The sequence below is a fragment of the Silurus aristotelis genome (genome assembly GCF_946808225.1).
Source record: "Silurus aristotelis genome assembly, chromosome: 20".
NCBI lineage: Eukaryota > Metazoa > Chordata > Actinopteri > Siluriformes > Siluridae > Silurus > Silurus aristotelis.
This window is the reverse complement of record NC_139593.1, coordinates 17807970-17818999: the sequence shown is the minus strand read 5'-3', so window position 1 is coordinate 17818999 and position 11030 is coordinate 17807970. Positions and strand designations below refer to the sequence as shown.

The window sequence follows — 11030 nt, the reverse complement described above, 5'->3', positions numbered from 1 at the left end:
ATTGTTGACTTTAAAAACAGCTCAAACGCCCCAAAAATCATTTCACTACACACTTAAAAGCGACCAGTGGGATCCAGTTTGATACTGCAATTGACATTTCAGCATAAATCTATAAATCCGAATCATTTCTCATGATTCCGGTTGCACAAACACAAACCGCACTTCCAAAAGGAACACTGATGTTGACTGTATAAATGTATTTGATTCTATAAAACTAGTTTTTTTTTGTGTGTGTTTTTAATCCTGAGAAAATAAAAACAGCATTTAAGTGTTACATTTCACTGTTTCACACTTACAGAACAAAATCTTTATTTTAGTGCTGTCTGGTGACTGCCTGTCTATTCCATAAGCTCTATTTTAAGCCGAGTAGAATATAGCACCTGTTGCTCCTCTTCTGAGGCCTTGGCAGGTCGTTTCCCTGTGTATCACAACAGTTCAGAAGCTGTACTCGAGCAGGATCATTCAAAAATTTCTGTGAGCTGTTGTGCAAAAGTCTTTTAAAAAATCTCTGGAAACTGAATTTGCGTAACACTTTTCTTAGTAAAAGATACTTTGTGGCACTCGAGGTCTGACATGGCTGAAGCTGCAGCAGCAGAGGAGCAGTGGGAGGTGGAAACTCTTGAGGATGAATTTGGCGAAATCATTAAAACCAGATCAGGTGAGGATCTCGCTGTAAAAAAGGCCGTAGCATAAATATTCTACTGTTGATCATGAACGAGTGATGAAGTGAGAGATGATAAGGTACATCCAGGGTTTTTTATAACATCTATGTGGATGTTTTTGTATGAATGATTGCTGAGATCATAGAACTATTTAGTAATAAAATAAAATAGATGTTGAGACTGTTTAGCAGATATGTACACACTTCTATCCTGTACAAAGTTGTTAGTTAACTTTAAGGAAATAAAACTTGTGAAATGATTAATAAAACCAGGTGAGATTTACTTTAGGAGGGAAAAGGAAACATTCCCTGGACTACACCCTACAATCTTGCTTATAATTTGTAGATAGAGCGAGTTATTTTTACTCTCTTGTTGAAATGTGGCCTTAGAGCACTTAAAATAGCAACGGTTGCCCGGTGTATGATTTCAGGAGACCTTGTTTAGGGCATGCTGTTTGTTATTCTTGAATTTTTCAAACTATTAGTCTCATCAAAATGGCCACAGTAAATTATAATAGAGGAGAGCCACTCGTGATGGAAGAAAGGCTTTTGTGTGGCTTTCGCAGCGTGAGCAAAGATTAACACTGATCATCTACAGTACGGATTCTCCAGTGTTTAGAGTTTATTAAAGTCACAGTTTGGCTTGTGATTCTGTCCTGCTTTTCATATATAGTCACAATAAAACATTAGCAGCTGTTTGAGAAGGTCTTAGGACGGTAGGGAATATTTTGTTAAGCAATATCGTTAGGAATTTCAGATCTGTTCATAGATAGATAGATAGATAGATAGATAGATAGATAGATAGATAGATAGATAGATAGATAGATAGATAGATAGATAGATAGATAGATAGATAGATAGATAGATAGATAGATAGATAGATAGATAGATAGATAGATAGATAGATAGATAGATAGATAGATAGATAGATAGATAGATAGATAGATAGATAGATAGATAGATAGATAGATAGATCGATCTAGACCACAATATATGTAAATATATATATATATATATATATATATATATATATATATATATATATATATATATATATATATACTGTATATATAATAACATACATAAGAAATATAAATACAAATAAATGTACATTATATATACAACTGTACACAAGACAATACACTGTGTTAATACACATGCTGTACAAATATATAGGATAAATTTATGCTATAAATTTTGAATTATATACAGTTATAATTATACAGGGATTCATGTACAATAATGTATTATGATTACATGTAGTAATAAACAATTATTTCTGATCGAGTCCTATTTCGCGAATTTCAAAATGCAGCAGGGACTCAAGACTTCAAGACTTTTTTTTTTTATATTTATATCAAAAAACTGTCATTAGCCAAAAATCCAAACAGATCAATTTATTGAGATCCAATTTGTTTCGTTTACATGAAATTGCATCTGCACTTGAAAGGAAATCTTATAGGCAGAGAGATATTTCCGTAATGCGTTCAGTATGGAAACATGGGTGAGCAGTAGACTGCAGTCTGCATCAGTTTACACTCAATACTGAATAAAGACAAATCAAAAAGCAGATTTGCAATAAAGTTATTAAAAAGATCAAAAGTGAGTCTGAACACTGACAAGTAGTCAGACTTTCAGTATGTCGGATACTTGACATGAAGCTCTGGTGCATCTCATGAGTTGAGTCTCTACACTTTGTCCTGAGTCCACCTGGGACAATTCATTTGACTAGACAGTTGGAAATCAATCTGCTGAAAATGCACATCACAGCAAAAATCTGAGGGGCTCAGAGACTAGACTGTGTCAAAGCCGGAACAGATCTGGCCTTTTTTGGCACCAGAGTCACCAGAAGCTTTCCTCAGTTTCCTCAGTAAAAGCCTCTGTGGAATTTGACATTTATTTGAGCTGATTTCGGGGTTTTTTTGTTTTTTGGTCACCTCTTTTACCAAGTCTTTTCTCTTCCATTGCTCGGTTTAGCCAGATGACCATCTCTAGGAAGAATCCCTATTTCACAATGCAAACAAAATATACAACAGGTTCATTTTATCCTAACATTTAATACATTTCTATATTCTGCTCGAAATCTTGGATCGAATAAAGTGTTTGACCTGGTGGAACTGAAACATGATGAGCTCTGGAGCAGAAATCGAGCTCTGCAGATCTGTTTAACAGTTACAACAGAGTGGTGGAACAGTTTGTCAGTCAGTCAGAGGAATGATCTGCACTTGTGAAGTGACTGATAGTGTGAGAACCTTGTGTAATCCATGGTTCTCACACTATCAGTCACTTCACAAGTGCAGATCATTCCTCTCTTACTAAAGAATGGGATCATTAGTGGACTCTTCATATTTGAACTCTATTGGACGTTTAGATTTGGGACCTCTAGTGTTCAAACAGCGTGATTGCATGATATTTCTAATAAATTACATTCTGAACTCGAAAGTTGTCTCACTTTATTTCCCTTTTATCCCTGTTCTTTAAACCATTCTGTGTTTCTGTCTAATGATCAATGATGGTGCTACTTAAAAACCAAAATTGTACACAAAAAACAAATAATTTTGGTTTTCTGCTCACAAATGTATATAAATATGTTGTTACAACTGTAACGTGTGCATTTTACTTTACTGTTTTGAAGATCTTATTGTTATGCAAATCATTAAAAAAAGCTTTTAAAAACAGAAGTTTAAATAATTACATTTTGAGAGTAATATATGGGTCGTGTTCAGTATTTCTTGCTTCTTGTCAGCTTGAAGGCCTGAGGCTATTGCATTATGTGCATTATATTTTGAAAGAGCGAGTGTTTCAGTGAAGTTTTCATGGTTAGGCTCTTTGTAGTTCCCAGTCAGGGTCAATTCAGTCTCAGTGAACACTGATGTAACTGCATTTATTCTGTGGTGAAATTTGAGGTGTTATGCAGCAGGAAATGTTGTGACGTGAAAGTTTTTTTTTTTTACAGTGTTGAGACTCAAATTTAAGTTAATTGCACGTTAAACACAAGAAAATCTGCTTAGTTTATTGTACTGATATTGTGTATGGGAGTTTGAAGCATGGTGTTGTGTGAATTTACTGCATTACACTTAGCAAGGGTTATTTTGTGTGCCAGTGTTTACCAAACATTTTCTAGAGTCAATTTCATTGTAATATTATTTTCCAGTGTATTTAAGAGCAAACTCGATGCCAAAAATATGCAGTTTCATGCCTTTCTATACCTTTTTCCAACCTACCAGTCACTGGTAAACCATTTGTACCAGCTGGTACTTGCTACCAAATGTTACCTCATAGAGAAGATGGTTTAGAAAAATTGCAATTTACACATCAATGTAGGCATTTAGAAAGTACTTAACACTTGTTACAGCACTGACAGTGTTTTGGCAGGACGTTGTGTGACAAAAATAGCAGTTTTTTTTGGCAGGGAGTGTTGTGAATAAATATTCAGAGGGATGCGAGTACATTTAAAATGTCATTGCTATAGTCATTTACATTTGCGGCATTTAGAGACGTGTCCAATGCGACGTCCAAAATTTCTTTGAGTCTCTATCAATAAATAAATCTACACTGGTACACCAGATTACAAACTTAAAATAAATCAGCCTAGAGGTACGTTTTCACCGGTCGCTTGAGTATAGCCATCCCTAATGAGCAATGAGGTGAGGGGATGGAGGATGAAACGTTGAGAGGAAGCAAAATTAAAAGGGAACCCATTCTGGTCAGGGTGACACTGGATTATCAAATAATTCTCTTCTATAATGATATATTGCCATGAACCATGGGCGTAAATTTCATTTAACAGTAGGGGGGGGACAATAAATATAAAATTTCTCATGAGCAATTTTTGAAGGGGACACAAATAAAACAGTCAAATTGTACTTAAGACACAGTGTCCCCACAGTGAAACACTTTGCTTTTATCATTAATATTGTAGCATGGAGACTGCATCATTATGGTTATTTTCTCAGGTTCAATGACAAAGCAAAACAAGGAATTAAAAAAAAGGGTTTAAAATTGTATTTAAAATTAATTAAGACACTTAAGAGCAGAAAAGAAATTGATTATAAAAATACAGTGGGGTCGCTTCGGACGTAGCACAGTGCTCATTTAGTAAATGCACAGATAAACAATATGCTAATTGTGGCCGTTAATGTTAAATTAACATTATACCAAGTCGTCCCAAATAAAACACTGCATGGGAAACGGCTTTGGCGTGTTAGCCGCAGTGCACTAGTACATTAGTTGCAGTGTTAACTGCAGTGCACTAGTACATTAGTTGCAGTGTTAACTGCAGTGCACTAGTACATTTGTTGCAGTGTTAGCTGCAGTGCACTAGTGCATTAGTTGCAGTGTTAACTGCAGTGCACTAGTACATTAGTTGCCGTGTTTGTTGCAGTGCACTAGTACATTAGTTGCAGTGTTTGTCGCAGTGCACTAGTACATTAGTTGCAGTGTTAGCTGCAGTGCACTAGTACATTAGTTGCAGTGTTTGTTGCAGTGCACTAGTACATTAGTTCCAGTGTTAGCTGCAGTGCACTAGTACATTAGTTGCAGTGTTTGTTGCAGTGCACTAGTACATTAGTTGCAGTGTTTGTTGCAGTGCACTAGTACATTAGTTGCAGTCTTAGCTGCAGTGCCCTAGTACATTAGTTGCAGTGTTGGCTGCAGTGCACTAGTACATTAGTTGCAGTCCTAGCCAACATTTTCATGTTGGCCCCATGTGGGTTTTTGATGGGCTGTCACTTGGGCCCTGCATGGGCAACCCAAATCAGGCCCAGAGAAATTTGTCCATCGGCTCCACATGGGCCCCATGTGTTAGCCCAGAGGGGCGACTGATGGGTCCATGGTGGGCTCTTAGTGGGGCCTATATACAGTGAGGAAAATTAGTATTTGAACACCCTGCTATTTTGCAAGTTCTCCCACTTAGAAATCATGGAGGGGGCTGAAATTGTCATCGTAGGTGCATGTCCACTGTGAGAGACATAATCTAAAAAAAAAAATCCAGAAATCACAATATATGATTTTTTAAACGATTTATTTGTATGATACAGCTGCAAATAAGTATTTGAACACCTGTCTATCAGCTAGAATTCTGACCCTCAAAGACCTGTTAGTCTGCCTTTAAAATGTCCACCTCCACTACATTTATTATCCTAAATTAGATGCACCTGTTTGAGGTCGTTAGCTGCATAAAGACACCTGTCCACCCCATACAATCGGTAAGAATCCAACTACTAACATGGCCAAGACCAAAGAGCTGTCCAAAGACACTAGAGACAAAATTGTACAACCCCACAAGGCTGGAAAGGGCTACGGGGAAATTGCCAAGCAGCTTGGTGAAAAAAGGTCCACTGTTGGAGCAATCATTAGAAAATGGAAGAAGCTAAACATGACTGTCAATCTCCCTCGGACTGGGGCTCCATGCAAGATCTCACCTCGTGGGGTCTCAATGATCCTAAGGAAGGTGAGAAATCAGCCCAGAACTACTTTAGAGGAGCTGGTCAATGACCTGAAAAGAGCTGGGACCACCGTTTCCAAGGTTACTGTTGGTAATATACTAAGACGTCATGGTTTGAAATCATGCATGGCACGGAAGGTTCCCCTGCTTAAACCAGCACATGTACAGGCACGTCTTAAGTTTGCCAATGACTATTTGGATGATCCAGAGGAGTCATGGGAGAAAGTCATGTGGTCAGATGAGACCAAAATAGAACTTTTGGGTCATAATTCCACTAAACGTGTTTGGAGGAAGAAGAATGATGAGTACCATCCCAAGAACACCATCCCTACTGTGAAGCATGGGGGTGGTAGTATCATGCTTTGGGGTGTTTTTCTGCACATGGGACAGGGCGACTGCACTGTATTAAGGAGAAAGTCACACCTCGGATCACGGTGGCCCAGAAAGTTCAACGCACTGCAACTGAAGAAAACATATGCAAATAGAAAAAAAAACAGCAAATCAAGAAAACATCATCAGTTAAACAACACGTGCTACAAATCCTCAACGCAACTAAATACAGAAACTTCCTGCAAATCCTCACAACACAACCAATTCATTTGCACTGCAAATAGCACAGACCACAAAATAAATGTTTCATGGGGACCCCAACAAGTGACGACCCCGGGACTGCTTGTTCAGTGTCTATTGATCAGTGGTGGTGTTGATGATCTGAAAGGTGATTTTTTTGTTTATTTTAACATCCTGATCATGATTCCTGGCTTTGCCAGTTAACATAATAACGTTTTACAGTTAACTGTGTATTTCATCAGATTATTTAGGTTAATAATACCCAAAAGGCCAAGGAATCATAAATAAACAATGATAAAATAAACAAAGCAGCCCCAGACGAGTTTGTCACCTGTTGTGGTCCCCTTGAAACGTTTATTTTGTCATCTGTGCTATTTGGTTGTGTTGTGAAGATTTGCAGCGTATTTCTGTTTTTGGTTGTGTTGTGAGGATTTGCAGTGTGTTTCTGTGTTTGGTTGTGTTGTGAGGATTTGCAGCGTGTTTCTGTGTTCGGTTGTGTTGTGAGGATTTGCAGCGTGTTTCTGTGTTCGGTTGTGTTGTGAGGGTTTGCAGCGTGTTTCTGTGTTTGGTTGTGTTATGAGGGTTTACAGCACATGTGCTGTCAAACTGATAACGTTGTTTTTTTTTTATTTGCTGGTGTTTTTTTTCTATTTGCATGTGTTTTTTTCAGTTGCAGCGTGTTGAGCTCTCTCAGCCACCGTATAGGATGCCTTGAGGATAAGTAATTTATAAGATATTTTTCATTTCAGGGTGGAGTATTGCCTTAATTAAACAGAGGCAAAACAGTGATCAGGATAAAATAATATTAATGGTGCAGCCCTAGCTATAGGTTATATGACTTACACTTCTGGCTGTACTGCCCCCCCGATCATGGTCCCGCTGGTCTCTCAAAGCACGGTTGCCTTCTCTGTCTCTTGCATTTGTGAACCATCTACCAGCTCTTTCTTACTGACAGTTTTCAGCAAACGGTTCTGCTTCAGGCAACCTGTAAAGCACAAAAATTAATATAGTAGCGCATGCTACTGTAATAACCAGGGCACAATCCATTATTTGTATGCACGCAAGTTACATGAGCATAAGACTTACAGTAAAAAAAAAAAATAAAAAAAAAATAAAAAAAATCACAAGGTTATAAACACCTTCTAATCCACCATTTGCCCAAACTGTTAACTGATCTAAATGAATGATGTTAAAATTACACAATACCATGTAAAAAGTTAAATGCATCAATATGGTAAATTTCAGGCTTTGTTGTGATTAATGTTTAGAATAATTAGTGGGGCCTTGAACACAGATTGATTATTAAATTCGTATTGGTGCACTTTGGACCGTGAATTTGAACTGACCACTGTAACATTAGTTTAAGTTACTTATAACAATGTTTTGTCTTTAAAAAGCGTAGTGGAGCTAACACAGCAAGTGTTCAACTTGACTGCACAAACTGGAGCGTGCTTGACATAAAAATACTGTGAAAGCGATTCGGAAGAATTCGGAGTTGTCTGCTCTCGAATTTGTCGGTCTGCACTGCACAGCTTCAAGTCAAACACATCTGCGCATGCGTGAAGCCTCGGAGCCGAGAGCTGGGTAAGCCGAGAGTAATGTTTAGAAATGATATAAATATGAACGTTTTTTTTATCACCTCTACCTATTTCACCTAAATCACATTAAAATAATGTTAAGTATTGTCACAATCACCTCAGAGTATTGTCTTGTATATACACATGTTATAAAGGTAGTGAAAGAGAAAGAGACTGCACAGTGCTTTTACTGTTTCGCCCTCCTGTTATCATGAGGACACTTTATGGAGAAAACACGGGTGAAAATGGTTTGAAAAGTCGTTATTTCCACATTTTAGTAGACAATTTCCTAGTTATCTGCTAATCATTAAGAATGTTTAGTTCTCCACAGGTGTTTATCTCTGAGGTAAACCAGTTCACTCTCCACACTGACCTTCATTATATCGTGCCTGTAACTTTAATTACCACACAATCTTTCAGAAGTAATACATTCAATGAAAGCAAACAGTAAAATGTGATTAATTTAAAACAAAAGTTAATTTCTTACCGTGACAGAGATGTCAGGTTATCCAGGTCAGGTCAGGTCAGGTTATAAAGGTCAGGTCAGGTTATAAAGGTCAGGTCAGGTGCTCCAGTGTAGTGAGTGACGACCGTTTCTTCAGAATCAAAAGGCGGGAACACAGGAGCCAATGGGAGACTCTGTGAGCTGCACAACCTATTTATATAATTTATTATTATTTTTTTTTACTTAAGAGTAATGTTATTGTTAATATATAAAATTTTTGTTTCGATCATATAAAACACGCAAAAAACATATCAATTGAATTTATCATCAATTAAATAATATAGCTAAATATAGCCCAAATGTGGCCCATACAGGGCCCTCGAATAAACAAACTGGGCAACCTAACTGGGGCCCACAACCCTGACTAAACTGGGGCCCACATTCAGCCCATCAAAGTGCCCACTCTGACCCCATGCCCACGTGATGCCCATATAACCCAGATAAAACCCATGTGGGGCCCACATGGACATGTTGGCTGGGGTGTTAGCTGCAGTGCACTAGTACATTAGTTGCAGTGTTAGCTGCAGTGCACTAGTACATTAGTTGCAGTGTTTGTTGCCGTGCACTGGTACATTAGTTGCAGTGTTAGCTGCAGTGCACTAGTACATTAGTTGCAGTGTTTGTTGCCGTGCACTGGTACATTAGTTGCAGTGTTAGCTACAGTGCACTAGTACATTAGTTGCAGTGTTAGCTGCAGTGCACTAGTACATTAGTTGCAGTGTTTGTTGCAGTGCACTATGCTACAAGCTATTGTAAACAAGCTAACGTTCACTAGATAAGTCATATTTTAATCGCTAATAGAGCAGATTCATGGAAAATTACATTGCTAATCAGCATTTTTACTAATTTATGAATGAGTCTGCATCAACTACATTAAAGAGAATCGCTTTATTTAAAGTGAATAAAATACCCTAGTTAATGGAGTTGAACATTAATTGAGCCACAGACACACACCTGACTCGTGTGTAGAGTAGGTGAGATGAACTGGGAAAGCAGGCAGTGGGTCAAACCACTGTGAGGAAGGGGAGGGGGAACTCAACTGTTTCTAAATGCAGTTTTTGCGTTTTTTTTTTTCTACTTACACAATTACTTCGGTATACATACATATATTTTTCACAATAGAGAGTGCGATATTTTTTCAATCATTTTTTTTTTACATGTTTCCTCCGTCCCCCCCGGGATTTACACCCATGCCCTAAACATTATAGTTTTATCATGAGGTCTAGTTTGCTTGAGATAAGGGCGTCTTAATCTGTAATTTATTTACTCGATCCACAAACAAAAAAATCAAGCCCACAACTCCACATGCACTTCACTCTGGACAGTATGGATGGACGAATCGATTTGAAAATATCGATACTTTCTATAGTGGCGTTGTATCGAGAGGTTCGAATCTCTCATTTAAGCCACTTCATATACTGCCATAAATCCAGCAGCAATCAACAGCCCAAAATACACACAAATTCAATTTAATTCAGTTTTATTTTATTTGTATAGTGCTTTAACAATGAACATTGTCTCAAAGTTTTTCCCTGGTGAATGAGTGGTGAAGGAAAAACTCCCCGAGATGGCATAAGGAAGAAACCTTGAGAGGAACCAGACTCAAGAGGAAACCCGTCCTCATCTGGGTTGCACCGAATGTCCATATATTTCAGATAAACGATGTTGCGGGGTGCAGTGATGGTGATCAGAAGCAAACTGTAGTTCTGAGTCAGTGTAGCAGACTGTTGATATTAATTACAGTCCAAATCCATCCTCAAAGCTCCCATTCTTACTCCGGTGTGTTCATGGAACCACCCAAATATTATTAGATTCAAATCTTTGCTGCTTGAACCATTCAGGCAGTGATTTGGCCACTCTAAGGACACATAGAATGCGTCACATCAGCATTTCCATGTCCTTTGATTGGAGGGTGAGAGAGTGGACTACTTGCACCTCGTGTCCGTTGCAAACTGCACAAGTTTAAATATATTTGTGTGGATTAAATAGCTGGTCTTTCATTCCACAATGTCTTACAGAGGAGAAGAAATTGATTTGGTTGTAGATATACTTACATGTACATTTATAAGATGGACCTAAAAAGAAAAAACTGGACACTGAGAGAAACGGTCGGCCAAAACCATAAATCACTTATACTTTTGTGTTTCCTTTTCTGCAGAATTTGCAAAAATAAAAAACACACACAATTTGTCTTGATTTTAAATCCCCAGGAAAACCTCAATGCACTGTAAACAATATGCACAAAAATGAATGTGGGGTCATATCATGAGG

At 37.8% G+C, this 11030-nt stretch overlaps 1 protein-coding gene across 10 annotated transcripts in view; it reads left to right on the top strand.

The window, feature by feature from the left end:
* The first annotated feature begins 394 nt into the window (after positions 1-394).
* The window catches only part of dmd (dystrophin), a 200158-nt gene continuing 189522 nt past the window's right edge, over positions 395-11030 (top strand). For 6 of the 10 annotated variants that reach the window (XR_014530372.1, XR_014530373.1, XM_083522230.1 and 3 more), the window contains exon 1: positions 403-658. Coding sequence is in view for 7 of the 10 variants with exons in the window: in XM_083522230.1 (XP_083378356.1) it covers positions 574-658 (85 nt within the window). In the remaining 3 variants the exon portion in view is untranslated. Of the gene's footprint in view, positions 659-11030 lie in introns of all 10 variants that reach the window. The other 4 variants (XM_083522227.1, XM_083522221.1, XM_083522213.1 and 1 more) reach the window with 2 other exon arrangements.